We start from the raw sequence: 15,390 nt of genomic DNA on the forward strand, positions 1-15,390 counted from the left end.
ACATGGTGCACAGCTCCAAGGATTGTGACATGTAGACTGCAATTTCAAGGCCCTTTTCATTTAAATCAAAAGTTAGCCAAATATGAATAAGTCATTTTATAATTACCTCTGCTCCATCAGTTTTTGGAACTTTGCTCTCAACTGTTCTTTTTCCTTTGGATGATGACGTGTTGCTTTCTGAACCAGATGAATCTGAATCGGACTGGCTGCCAGAGTCAGATTCACTATCAGAGTCACTGGAGTCATTGCTATCTGATTGACTGCTGCTTCCATCACTGCTGCTCCCAGAACTTGAACCAGATTCTTTGTCAGATTGGCTAAAACGAAAATTCTGAATTTTACTCCTTCAACAATGACACATCTTTGATCGAACCATATCTACAACTAAACTTTGCACAATATTTTGAAATTGATTACTGCAAACACACATGGAAATACGAACAAAATATGCATTTGTTTAACAAACAAACAAACCAAGGTGCTTCACACAAGCATAACCAGACAAAATAATGAACTAAAGGAGGAAGCTTGGACAAAAAATGTGGCCTAACAGGTATTTCACAGGCAAGGGTGAGAAGAGAGAAGAGATATAGGGGAAGAATTCCAGAGATTAAGGGCTAAATGGCCTAAAAGCTCCATCAATAGTGGGGTGAACAAAATGAGAGATGCAGAAGTTGCCAAAACTAGAGGGATGTGGTCCTGGAAGGCTGCAGGAGGTTACAAAGATAACATATCAGAGATTTTAAACACAACATACCACAGATCGCAAATCTAATAAACGTCTATGAACACAGGTATAAAGAGTGAACAGGGCTTGGTGCAAGTTAAGATTTTGTAAACAGTGTTTTGGATGAGATTAGTTCTAGGGCAGATAGGAAACTGGCCAACACTGGCTTGATACAGAATTCATGATGGGAAGCAAAGAAACGGGCTGTAAGTTTCCTAATATTTAACTCATGAAAGTATCTTCACATTCAGGACTGAATATCAGTCAAGGTATCTGACAACAGGGCAATGAAGGAGATATGAATGGTGGTGGTGAGGTAGAATGGAGTGTACATGTGAAATGTGTGTGAAGTTAGGCCACACATTCATAAGGTGATGGTTGAGGCCAAGCATGAGTAATGGTGCAAGGCTCAAGTGAAACCACTGCTTGAGCTTCTCTGGCCATGACTAAATACACAAAAGAACTGTGCAAGTCAACTCCATTCAGTTGTGCAACAAAGGAAAGTTGTGCACATTAAGTGATATCATCCTCAACAAGTATTTCTCAGTTATCCATTCAAATGTAGATAAATTTAATAATACCATATATATGTTAAAATCAGAGTCACTAGTTTCAGCAAAAGCTCTTTTTTTATTTAGCCTTGGAATGTGGTCAACTCCAAACAAGCCGGCATCTATTATCCAATAAAAACCAAAAGAACTGCGGATGCTGTAAACCAGAACATTCTGAGCAAGGATCACTTGACCCGAAGCGTTAATGCTGATTTCTCTCCACAGCTGCTGCCAGATCTCGAGCTTTTCCAGCAATGTCTATTTTTATATCTACATTCCAACCCTAGCCCCTGAGTTAACTGCATAATGTGAAACCGGAGTCATATGTAGGCCAGACTTGTAATGCTGAATTTGAAAAATTCTTAAAATAATTTAGCAACTTTCAAGGTAATTGTTCTCAGCTGCTAATGCACAAATGAAGATATTTACTGAATTCACATTCTTAAACCTATCATAGTGAAATCTCTAGGATCTTCATAAAGTCCTTTAGTAAATAGAAGAACCTAAATTTGGTAGAGTGTATTTTTATTGTTAACAGATTGTGGCACACAATAGCACCTCAAGACTACTTAATAGCACCACTAGGTTCCCACAAATAAACTAATTTTTTTTTGATAAGTTGTCAAAACAGAAATGAAAATTTACTATGACTAAATGTATTCAGTGTTTCTTTTATCTTTTAACAACCTAATGTTCTTTCCATGTGAAAGCCTCAAGCTTTCCCAAAAACATGGAATCTCGGTTCATACTTCTGCCCAAAGTCACATGCCATTACGAATAGAATGCATAGTCTACACTCTAGACAGAGGACAGGGCGTGGCTACAGCAGTTTGACAACAAGGGTCAAGTGAAGGTGAAGCTCAAGACGACACACCATCTAAAGCAGATTGCTGCATGTCCATCTTCTCATCTAGATGGAAGGTGCCAGCAGGCTCTACGTATCAGTCCCTCAAGCAGAGCGAGATATAAATGGTCATCTAATCTGCTTGATGTCCAGTGAAGAAACTTTGACCTCCTGAATGACCAGTAATTCTACACAATTAAGATGCACACCCTCATTCCAAACATACATTTTGTATTCCCTCTTTAGAAAACTGTCTTGAGATCTAAATGTTTTAATGGAAAACTAAATAGGCAGGAGCCCAAATAACCAATTTATATCAACTGAGTTTTTTTTCAAAAAATTGTGCAATAAATAACCTGTGATGTTTAATTAGTCTCAATCTTAAAAATATGAAGAAACAGGAAAGGCTTATTACTGACACCACATCAACTTGACAGTATTGCAGCACAATTGATTTAGCAAGATAATCCACCACAAAATTAAATAGTTTAAACTGACAAATATAAACGGCTATCTTCACTCACTAAACAAGAGCAAGTTAGCAAAAAGCACAAACTTGTCATCGGAGAAAACATTAAAGGATTGGGTATAGCACAGGTAATAACAAATATCACAATGTTTCATTTTAATCAGATTCTTCTTTTGAAGGATCTACATCATCATTCTGCAGCCAAACACAGGTCAGTTTGCACACACAGCACCATATTTTTTGGATGTTGGACACTTCACTGCTCAGCAACACCAGGAAGGGTCACTCAATCCAAAACATTTACTCCGATTTCTATCCACAGATGCTGCCAGACCTGCTGAGCTTTTCCAGTAATTTTTGTTTCGGTTTGAGACTCATTATAGTCCATCGATTCAAGTCCTGAAGTTCAGGACCAGGTACAGAGCAGGAAAGAAACTGAGGGACCTAAAAATGTGAGGATGTCAACGGAAAGACAAGGAGGGAGGGAGTATTCACGGGGAGGCAGTCATTGTGGTGATGCCCGATGCTGATTGAGGTGACCTGCATGATGGGCTGAGCAGTGTTAATTTGAGGGCCTCCCCACCCCCTATAGCTTTTGAACTCCTCTGAAAATGCAGGCTGAGTGGGAGATTTCCCTTAAAAGTAACTAAGAGCTCACTTAGTGCCTAAAGAGGGGCAATTACAGACGGACAAGTTGGGAGTGTGTTATATAATGTGATTTATGCAAATCATGATGTAACTGACCACAAGAGAAAACAAGCCGAGAATGAGCATGTGAAGAGAGTTCGCAGACTCTATACTGGCAAGCTGTATTTAATGATCCATGTATTGATATAAATATAAGGAGTACTACAGTACATGAGGTGAACAGCCTTGCCTGGAAATGAGGAGCTAGCAGCCTCAAGGAGAATCCCATGCACAGCCTGATCTCAGTTTGCAAGTAGCATCATTGGCTTAAAGCATAAGATACCATAAGGAGGGTGGTGGAAATTAAGCAGGAGTGAAGAATAGAACGAGACCAAAACTTCTTGTGACCCCAAACATATTTTCTGCAAATTTTAGAATGAATGTTGCTCGCTTTCATCTTTAAATAATAAGAAACTGAAATATATCTGTGCTGTCCTCTCTAACAAAGCTGCACATTTAAAATTTAAAAACAGAAAATGCTGGAGAAATTCAAATGTGGCAGCATTTATGGAAAGAGAAACAGAACTTACACTTTTCTTCAGATCTCATTTTCAGTTGTGTGTGTATTTTGGGGAAAACACACGTCAGACAGCATCGACATTTCGGGCATCAGCCCGTCATCAGGAATAAGGAGAGTGGGCCAGAGGTGAGAGATAAATGGGAGGGGGTGGGGTGGGCTGCTGAGAAAGCGATGGGTGGATGGAGGTGAGGGCAAAGGTGATAGGTCAGAGGGGGAGTGATGGACAGGTCAGGAGGGCACTGCCGAGTTAGAGGCTTGGGACTGGGATAGTATGAGGGGAGGGGAAATGAGGAAGCTGTTGAAATCCACATTGATCCCGTGTGGTTGCAGGGTCCAATGGCGGAATACAAAACATTCTTCCTCCAGGCATGGGATGATAACAGTTTGGTGATGGAGGAGGCCCAGTTCCTGCATGTCGTTGACGAAGTGGGAGGGGGAGTTGAAGTATTCAGGTGGTGGGGTTGGTGGGTGCAGGTTTTGCAAAGATGTTCTTTGCAATGATTTACAAGAAGGCGTCCTGCCTCCCCAGTGTAGGGGAGACCACACCGGATGCAGTAGATGACATTGGAGGAGGTACAGGTAAATATCTGACGAGTGTGGAAGGATCCCTTAGGGTCTTGGACGGAGGTGAGGGGAGTGGTAAGGGTGCAGGTGTTTTTCACTTCCTGCGTTGGCAGGGAAATGTGCCAGGAATCTGTGTGGGCTGTTGGGGGAGTGGAGCTGACGAGGACGCCGCGGAGGGAATGGTCTGTCCATAACGCTGATAAGGGTGGCGAGGGAAATACGTCTTTGGTGGTGAGGCCCGTTTGGAGGTGCCGGAGGTGGCAGAAGACGACGCGATGTATGCGGAGGTTGTTAGGGTGGAAGGTGAGGACCAGGGTGTTTCTGTCTTTGTTGCATTGGGAGGGGTGCGGTTCAAGGGCAGTGGTGCATGAAGTGGAGGAGATGTGGAGGGCATCATCTACCACGTGGGAAGGGAAATTACGATCATGGGAGGAGGCCATCTGGGACTTTGAGGTGGAATTGGTCATCCTGGGAACAGATGTGGCGGAGGATTTGGAATAAGGGATGGCATTTTTACAGGAGGTAGGGTGAGAGGAGGTGTAGTCAAGGTTGCAGTGGAAGTCAGTGGGCTCGTGGTATATTGTCTATGGCTACTCGATCACCAGAGAATGTTATGGAGAGGTCTAGGAAGGGGAGGGAGGTGTCCGAGATGGTCCAGGCGAATTTGAGGTCAGGGTGGAAGGTGTTGATAAACTCTTTAACCCCCTCGTGGGAGCACGAGGCGGTGCCAATATAGTCATCGATGTAGCGGAGGAACAGGTGGGGGAGTTGGTGTCGGTGTTACTGCTGATGATGGACTGTTTCACATATCCGACAAACAGGCAGGCATAGCTGGGTCCCATGGCTACCTCTTTGGTTTGGAAGAAGGGTCAACTCGGCACCACCCTCCGGACCTGTCCATCACTCCCCCTTCTGACCTATCACCATCTCTCTCACCTTCATCCACCTGTCATTTTCTCAGCTATCCACTCCACCCCAATTTATCTCTTAGCCCCAGCCTACAAGCCTCAATCCTGATGAAGGGCTTATGCCTGAAATGTCGATTCTGCTCCTTGGATGCTGACTGACCTGCTGTGCTTTGCCAGCAACACACTCTCGACTCTGATCTCTAGTATCTGCAGCCCTCACTTTCTCGTATCGGACCTCATTTTCAGCTTGGCATTTTATAGCCTTCAGGACAGTGCTCAGGAGATCAATTTGTGACTGGAACCAGCTGGAGAAAACACTTAACCAGCCTCTCAAAAAAAAAACAAAAAGTACCCATGACAGACTGATAAAATAAATTAGTACAACAAAAAATAACTGCAACATTCGCATACACTGAATCCACAAAATATCAATTAGACAACCATGGTCTCAGGTTAAAACAGTACCACCTTAAAAGGACATCCTAAGAACTTTAAACTATGAACTTTTTAAATCTCCTTGTGTCATGGACATTATCCCTCCAACTCTGAATGTGTGCTTGTGCATATGTGTAAAAGTACGCACTCATGCTTGACACTGCATCTTTATAGTTTTTCTCAGAGTGAGCAGATAACAAAATTGATATTTCATTCAAAAAAACCCTGTTCACTGGCTTATTGACTGATACAGTGGACATTGGGTAACTACAGTTTTATTGGAGAAAGGTATAGTCACAGACCAAATAGAACATAAAACATTGAACAAATAGAAAATGTTGAAGATACTCAGCAGGTTTGGCAGATATTGGATTTAAATGGACTGTTACCACTATATGTTTCTTTACAGATACGGCCAGATCTGCTGAGTTTCTCCTTTTGTTTTCAGATTTCCACCATCTGCAGCATTTTGCTTTTATTAACAAATTTTTTTGTTGCAGCCAATGGAGGAGATTGAAAAGGGGTGCTTGCCTCCATAATAGTAAAACCTGAAGCTCAACTGGGTCAGATTAGACAGGAAGTCTGACAGTGCAAATTAATAGGAATATGACACATTGTCAATGTCACTGCACTAGCAACCTAAAGGCCAAGGCTAATGCTGTAGGTACATGAATTCAATTCTCACTACCACTAGTCTCAGTAATGGCATCATCAATTCATAAAAATCCGTCTGGTTCACCCTCCTTTCTGCTGCTGAAACAAAAATGGACAAGAGCATTGACCAGGGGCTGACGGGGAGGTGAATCGCGGAGTTAAAAAATTCTCTCATGAAGAGGCGGAGCGCACGCTGAGCAGGAGAGGACATGGGACTGCTAAGCGAAGTAATATATCTGGGTGGTTGTGTTACCCGAAAGACTACGTAGGTAGTGTCTCCCACCCATCCTCCTCCTCTAACCAATAAAAAGGTTCTGTGCGCTGGATTGGTCAGGTAACTAGTTCTTTTTATTCTTTATTTTTCGACAGTCCTTTGGGAATTTACAACAGTGGGTATGGCAGTTAGGGCAGTTGAATGGTCTTCCTGCAGAATGTGGGAAGGGTCCCTGCTGACATCACCTACAGGAAGTGCACCCAACTCCAGCGCCTCAAGAACTGTGTTAGGAAACTGGAGCTGGAGGAACTTCAGATCATTCGGGAGGTGGAGGGGGTTATTGAGAGGAGTAATCATACCTCAGGTAAAAGAAATAGGCAGATGGTTTACAGTCAGAGGATGGAAAGGGAACTGACAGGCAGTGCAGGGAAACCCGTGTCCATTCCCCTGAATAACAAGTATACCGTTTTGGATACTGTTTGGGGGCGGGGGGGGAAGGAACACGACTTAACAGGGGTAAGCAGTGGGGCTCTGGTCTCAGGCACAGCGTTTGTCCCTGTTGTTCAGAAGGGAAGATGGAAGAGGAGCAGAGCTTAGTCATTGGGGACTCCATAGTTAGGGGGACAGACAGGAGGTCTGTGGGAACGAGAGAGACTCACGGTTGGTGTGTTGCCTCCTAGGTGCCAGGGTTCATGATGTCTTAGATCATGTTTTTGGGATCCTTGGGGGACAGGGAGCAGCCCCAAGTCGTGGTCCACATAGGCACCAATGACATAGGTAGGATGGGGATTTAAGATGGAAAATCAGGGAGCTAAGGTGGAAGCTTAATGCTAGAACAGACAGTTGTTATCTCTAGTTTGTTGCCTGTACCACATGCTAGCGAGGTAAGGAATAGGGAGAGAGAGGAGTTGAACATGTGGCTACAGGGATGGCGCAGGAGGGAGGGTTTCAGATAACTGGATAATTGACACTTATTCTGGGATAGGTGGAACCTCTACCAACAGGATGGTCTACACCTGAACCTGGGGAATGGAATTTGCTAATGGTCTTTGGGTGGGTTTAAACTAATTCATTAGGGGGATGGGAACCTAAATTGTTGTTCCAGTGTCTAGTAGGTTATGAGTAGCAAGACCAGAAACGAAGTTTCAAGGTCGCAAAAGTTCACTGGCAAGCAGGAAGGTGGTTTGAAGTGTGTCTACTTTAATGCCAGAAGCATTCGCAACAAGATGGGTGAACTTGCAGCATGGGTTGGTACCTGGGACTTCGATGTTGTGGCCATTTTGGAGACATGGATAGAGCCAGGACAGGAATGACTGTTGCAGATTCTGGAATTTAGATGCTTCAGTAAGAACAGAGGTGGTGGTAAAAGAGGGGAAGGAGTGGCATTGTTAGTATGATTTGGCAGAAAAGGTGTTTGAGGATTCATCTACCGAGGTAGTATAGCCTGTAGATAAATCCTCAACTATAGGCCTCTGAATAGTTCCAGAGATGGAGAGGAAAGGACAGCAAAGATAATTCTCGATAGGAGTGAGAGTAACAGGGCAGTTGTTATGGGGGACTTTAACTTTCCAAATATTGACTGGAAATATTACAGCTTGAGTACTTTAGATGGGTCAGATTTTGTCCAGTGGGTGTAGGAGGGTTTCCTGGCATAGTATGTTTACAAGCCAACAAGGGGCGACGCCACATTGGACTTGATTCTGGGTAATGAAACTAGCCAGGTGTTAGATTTGGAGGTAGGGAAACACTTTGGTAATAGTTACCACATTTCGGTTTTATTTACTTTAGCGATGGAAAGGGATAGGTCTATAATGTGGGCAAAATGTTATTGCTGGGGAAAGACAATTATAATGCGATGAGGCAAGATTCAGGATGCACGTCATGGGAAAGGAAACCGCAGTGGATCAGCACAATCAAATTGTGGGCTTTTTCAAGGAGCGGCTACTGCGTGTCCTTGATAAGTATGTACCTGTCAGGCAGGCAGGAAGTGGTTGAGCGAGGGAGCCGTGGTTTACTAAAGTAGTTGAAGCTCTTGTCAAGAAGAAGAAGGTGACTTATGTTAGGATGAGGATTGATGGCTCAGTTAGGGTGCTTGAAAGTTACAGGCTAGTCAGGAAAGACCTAAGAGCAGCCAGGGTCATGAGAAGTCATTGACAGATAGGATTAAAGAAACCGCTATAGTTTTCTATAAGTATATCAGGAATAAAAGGATGACTTAAGTAAGATTAGGACAAATCAAGAACAGGAGTGGAAAGTTGTGCGTGGAGTCTAAAGAAATAGGGGAAGCACTAAATGAATATTTTTCGTCAGTATTCACACTGGAGAAGAATGTTGTTGAGGAGAGTACTGGGATACAGGCTACTAGACTAGACGGGATTAAGGTTCACAAGGAGGAGGTATTAGCAATTCTGTAAAGTATGAAAACAGATAAGTCCCCTGGGGAGGATGGGATTTATCCGAGGATTCTCTGAGAAGCCAGGGAGGAGATTGCAAAGCCTTTGCCTTTGATCTTTATGTCGTCATTGTCTACAGGAATAGTGCCAGAAGACTGGAGGATAGCAAATGTTGTCCCCTTGTTCAAGAAGGGGAGTAGAGACAACCCTGGTAATTATAGACCAGTGACCCTTACTTCGGTTATGGGTAAAGTGTTGGAAAAGGTTTGAGAGATAGGATTTATAATCATTTAGAGGAATAAGTTGATTAGGGGTAATCAACAGTGTCTTGTGAAGGGTAGTTTGTGCCTCACAAGCCTTACTGAGTTGTTTGAGAAGGTGACCAAACAGGTGGATGAGGGTAAAGTGTTGATTTTTGATAAGGTTCTCCACGGTAGGCTACTGCACAAAATAGGGTGGCATGAGATTGAGGGTGATTTAGAGGCTTGGAACAGAAATTGGCTAGCTTAAAGGAAGGTGGTGGTTGATGGGAAATGTCTATCCTGGAGTTCAGTTACTGGTGGTATACCACAAGGATCTGTTTTGGGGCCCCTGCTGTTTGTCATTTTTATAAATGACTTATATGAGGGCATAGAAGGATGGGTTAGTAAACTTATGGATGACACTAAAGTCGGTGGAGTTGTGGATAGTGCTGAAGGATGTTGCAGGTTACAGAGGGATGTAGGTAAGCTGCAGAGCTGGGCTGAGAGGTGGCAAATGGAGTTTAATGTGGAGAAGTGCGAGGTGATTCACTTTGGAAGAAGCAACAGGAATAACGAGCATTGGGTGAATAGTAAGATTCTTGGTAGTGTAGATGAGCAGAAAGATCTGTGCCCATGTACCTAAATCCCTGCAAAGTTGACAGGGTTGTTAAAAAGGCATGTGTGTGTTAGCTTTTATTAGTAGAAGGATGGAGTTTCAGAGCCATGAGGTCATGCTGCAGTAGTAGAAAACTCTGGTGCGACCACACTTGGAGTACTGTGCACAGTTCTGGTAACCACATTATAGGAAGGATATGGAAGTTTTGGAAAGGGTTCAGAGGAGATTTACTAGGATGTTGCCTGGTATGGAATGAAGGTCTTATGAGGAAAGGCTAAGGGACTTGAGGCTGTTTTTGTTAGAGAGAAGGTGGTTGAGAGGTGACTTCATTGACACAAAAGAGATAATCAGAGGGTTAGATGGGGGGGAAGACAGTGAGCCTTTTTCCGCGGATGGTGATGGCAAGCACCAGGGGACATAGCTTTAAATTGAGGGGTGATAGATATACAACAGATGTTAGAGATAGTTTCTTTACTCTAAGATGAGTAGGAGCTTGGAATGCCCTGCGTGCATCAGTAGTAGACGCGCAACTTTAAGGGCATTTAAATGCTCATTGGATAAACATATGGATGAAATGGAATAGTGTATGACAGATAGTCTTCAAATTGGTTTCACAGGTTGATGCAATATTGCGGGCTGAAGGGCCTGTACTGTGTTGTAACGTTCTATTAAAGTCCTTCAGGTCAGAAATTTAGCCTAGATTTCACCTTTGTGACTATCCCCACAGCACTATGCCCTCTATCTTCTGAAATGGCCTATCAAACCACTTATCTCAAGGGCAATTAGGATGGGCAACATGCATTGGCCTTGCCAGCATCATCTACGTCTCATGAAAAATAAAGATATGAACTGAAAAAATAAGGGCAGGAAAAGAATCTACGACCCATCAGGAATGCTCCGGCATTCAACATGGTCCTCAGCTTCAACTTCAACTTCACTTTCCAACTCACTCAATTAGATCCCTTATTTTTCAAGGGAGATCCAACAATGTGTGTATCTCAGTCTTGAATATATTCAGAAGTCCTATGACACAAGGTTATACTCCTATATGTTTATTTGGAATCACAAGCTTTTGGAGCACTGCTCCTCCATCACTTGTTAGACTGTAACCTGGTATCATGTGACATCTGATGATGTCTACCCCCAAGCCAACACTGGCACATCCACATCTTAAATATATTCAATGAAGGAACATCCACAATCTTTGAGGATAGAGTGTTTCAAAGAATCATGACCTTTTGAATGAAGCGGAATCTCATCGCAGTCCTAAATCAACAATCCCTCATCCTGAAATTATGTCCCCTTGTCCTCAATCCCCCACCCATGAGAAACATGTCTCAGTTTAGGCTAACAAGACCTTTCCTAATCTTGAATGTTAACTGAAATTCAACATTTTTTTCTTTACTTCTCTATTCTGTAACTAAGGATTGTACCAAGGCACCTTTTGTATCTAAGATTCCACTGAAAGTGGCGATTTACAAACTCTTCACTGTACTCATCTGAGTTCATGTGACAACAAAAACTAAATTTAATTCAATCAGATCAATTCTTATGCTCCTAAATTCCAGAAAATATAGACTCAGTTTACTCAGCATCTTGTAGCAGGACCTCTTACCTAGAAACCAGCCAGAGTTATACAGCATGGATACAGACCCTGTGGTCAAATTTGTCCTCACTGACCAGTAATCATAAACTGATCTAAACCAATTTGGCAGCATTGGGCCCATATCCCTCTAGACCCTTCCGATTATGTCCTCATCCAGTTAAATGTTGTAATTACCCAGACTTCTCCATCTCCTTTAACAGCTCTTTCCATATATGCACTACTTTCTGTGTGAAAAAGAGACACCCCTCAGGTCTCCTTCATATCTGGCCCCTCTTACCCTATGCCTTCTAGTTTTGGACTCCCTGACCTTGGGGGAAAAAAAAAGACCTTGGCTATTCACCCAATGCATGCCCTTCATGATTTTATAAACCTGTACTGCCTCCAATGAAAACAAAACTTCACAGAGCATTCCAGGCATGGTACACTCTGAACAATGTGGATACTCCATGCTCCAGTGTGCTTAGTCATCCTGCCAACAACAATATGTACAGCTGCTGACTGCCCTGCTTTCTATGCAGCGGAAATATTGGTTTCCAAATGCCACTGACATTTTTGGCCTCTTGTATCGCACAGTAATAGTGCCTGTACCCCTTGACAAGGAGACCTGGGTTCAAGTCCAACAGTAGGATCTTGGGGTCCACATACACAGGTCCCTCAAAGTTGCCACCTAAGTTGATCGGGTTGTTAAGGAGGTGTATGGTGTTTTGGCTTTCATTAATAGGGGGATTTGAGTTTAAGAGCCGCAAGGTTATGCTGCAGCTCTATAAAGCCGTGGTTAGACCACACTTGGAATACGGTGTCCAGTTACCTACAATCACATGTTGCTTTAGAAAGGTGCAGAGGAAATTTACCAGGATGCTGCCTGGATTGGAGGGCTTGTCTTATGAAGAGAGGTTGAGTGAGCTAGGGCTTTTCACATTGGAGAGACTAAGGAGGCAAGGTGACTTGATAGACATGTACAAGGTTACAAGAGGCATGGATAGAGTAGATAGCCAGAGACTCCTCTCCAGGGCAGAAATGGCTGTCACGAGGGGTCATAATTTTCAAGGAATGAAGGAAGATATGGGGAGATGTCAAAGACAGATTCTTTACGCAGAGTGAGGTGGGTGCATGGAATGTACTGCCAGCGATGGTAGGAGAGTCAGAGACATTAGGGACATTTAAGTGACTGCTGGACAAGCACATGGATGGCAGTAAATTGAGGGGTGTGTAGCTTAGGTTGATCTTAGATTAAGAAAAATGCTTGGCACAACATCATGGACCGCAGGGCCTGTATTGTGCAGTACTCTTCTATGTTCTATGTTCCAGAGATGTGTAGTAACATCTCTGAATAGATTGATTAGAAAAGTAGGTTAATTTTTTTTTAAATGATATCACCAAAACCCCACACCACTATAGCAAGGCTTCTTTATTCTTTTACTCCAATCCTTTTGCCATAAAAGCTAACACACCATTTGTTTTTCTAATTTCTTACTGTAACTGAATGTTAGTCAGGTGTTCTTTGTACAAGCACACCTCTCTGAACATCGTGCACACACTTCACACCTTCTATACAATATTCTGCTTCTCTATTCTTAAAGTGAACAATATCAGTTCTCCTTGCTACATTCCATTTTTCAACTTGTTGCCCATTTATTTAATCTATTCAAATCTCTTTGCAGCCTCTTATTGTCCTTCTCATAGCTTGCATTTCTGCTTAACTTTCACAAAGTTATAGAATTGTTACAGCATAGGAGGCCATTCAGCCTATGTCAGCAACACTTCTATTCCACTGTACTGACCTCCTGCCTTTTCTCCATATTTCTGCACACCATTTCTATGCAAATAATCATCCAATGTTCTCTTGGATCCCTCAATTGAACTTGCCCTCACCACATTACCAGCGGTGCACTCCACATCCTTACTACTCACTGTGATTTAATTTAAAATCTACTTATCTACAAAATAATATTATTTCTCGCAAGGATATTCTCTTTCACTTCTTAAGATACCTGAAAGGGTTCAGAAAAGATTTACAATGATGTTGCCGGGATTGGAGGGGTTGAGCTACAGGGAGAGGCCGAATAAGCTGGGGCTACTTTCCATGGAGTGTCGGAGGCCAAGGGACACCTAAAAGAGGTTTATAAAATCATGTGGGGTAGATAGGCTGAATAGTCAAGGCCTTTTCCCCAGAGTTTCCCCATAAGGGGGTATACTGGGTAAACTGGGAGGGAAAATATTTAAAAGGGACTGAAGGGACAACTGTTTCACACAGAGGATGGTGCATGTATTTAATGAACTGCCAGAGGAAATGGAAGAGGATGGTGCAATTACAACATTTAAAAGGCATCTGGAGGAGTTCACGAATAGGAAGGGTTTAGAGGGATATGGGTTAAACGCTGGCTAATAGGACTAGATTAGTTTAGGATATCTGGTCGGCATGGATGAGTTTGACAGAAGGGTCTGTTACTGTGCTGCATATCTCTATGACTCTGATTTCACATAAAAGGGTAAGGTTCCACAATACCATATCCTCCAGCACATTATTCAAGTGGCCACTGGTTCTGTTCATAGCTTGATTTTTGCTTAAGATAGGAAAAAGAAGAACAGAAACAAGGTTGCTTTCCCTCTCTCTCACAATAGCAATAACCATTAGTTTGGGAGGTGCCTTCTGTACACGTTAGCATGAAGTACACACTTCTCCAAAGCTTAACTATCCTCCTGTATCTTATGGTCTTATGAATTTAAACTTATTTAACACCTGAGAATAGATTATGAGCTAACGCAGCGCCTCAAAAAATAATCACTGCTTTAACCCAGTGGGCACATACTTCAGCGCAAAATAAAAACTCTTCTTTAGAAGGAAAAAGATTGATTTCTTAGCAAACTAATTTACAGATGTCCCAGCCCCAGCTCTGCCTAGTTTATTGGAATACAACACGAATGACTCTCTTCCTCAATATCCTTACAAAGCAATCAGAGCTGGAAGCAAGAATGCACTTCCAGGTGTTTGATAGATGAAATAAAAAATGCATTTTCACTTCATCTAATGACAGAATAAAATATAGAAAGAACAAAAATAAACTGCTCAATAAACTTACTTTCTCCTCATTCAACAAAATAGAAGTCAAGTTGCTTCATGATTTGGAGATGTCGGTGTTGGACTGGGGTGTACAAAATTAAAAATCACAAAACACCAGGTTACAGTCCAGGTCACAGTGGCTGATGAAGGAGCAGCACTCCAAAGCTAGTGCTTCCAATTAAACGTGTTGGATATACCCTGATGTTGTGATCTTTTTAACTTTAGAGTTGCTTCGCATCAGTCTTTTTTTGTTTAACTTAACACACAAACCATCAGCAGCTTTCAGATTACTAGAACATAGTAGCTCCCAAAGCCTTTACAATCTTAGAAATACGCAATTCTTACAGCAGAACTGGCAGCTATTTGGCCTTTTGTGCCCATGTTGGTTTACTGCACGAGCAATTCAGCTAATCCCATTGCTCTGCTTCTCCACCACAGCTCCACAGGTGCTCATCCAACTTCTTTCTAAAAAACACAATTGAAGACGATCCCTACTCTCTTCATAGTTCACAACTGTTTGAAATGTTGTCTCACTTGCAAACTTTAAGATTACAGCCTATATGGCAAAGTATAGGTCATCAATATAAGATCAAGAAAAGTAAATGGTCATCATACCAACCCCTGGGAAACCACAACGAATAGCATCTCCAGTTTGAAAAACAACTATGCACATTCCTCATCATTTCTTATTACTCAAACAAGTTCATATCCACACTACCACAGTCAATTTTGAGCCAGTGGTTTCATCTTTTCTGACAAGGCTACAATGTGTTGTTTTATCAAATACATTTTCTAAGTCCACACACATAGCTTCAACATTACTCTCAATCTTCTATGTATCTTTGTCTCAAGTTCTAAAGAAGGGTCACCAGATCCAAAACGTTAACTCTGATTTCTCA

The 15,390-nt window shown here is 42.4% G+C and overlaps 1 protein-coding gene across 2 annotated transcripts in view; it reads right to left on the minus strand.

Moving 5' to 3' along the window:
• chd1 (chromodomain helicase DNA binding protein 1) overlaps positions 1-15,390 on the minus strand; it is a 187,965-nt gene that overhangs the window by 107,466 nt on the left and 65,109 nt on the right. For both annotated transcript variants that reach the window (XM_072583580.1, XM_072583589.1), the window contains exon 3: positions 107-317. In XM_072583580.1, coding sequence (XP_072439681.1) covers positions 107-317 — 211 coding nt within the window. The remainder of the gene's footprint in view (positions 1-106; positions 318-15,390) is intronic.

This window comes from Chiloscyllium punctatum, chromosome 2 (genome assembly GCF_047496795.1).
Source record: "Chiloscyllium punctatum isolate Juve2018m chromosome 2, sChiPun1.3, whole genome shotgun sequence".
Lineage (NCBI taxonomy): Eukaryota > Metazoa > Chordata > Chondrichthyes > Orectolobiformes > Hemiscylliidae > Chiloscyllium > Chiloscyllium punctatum.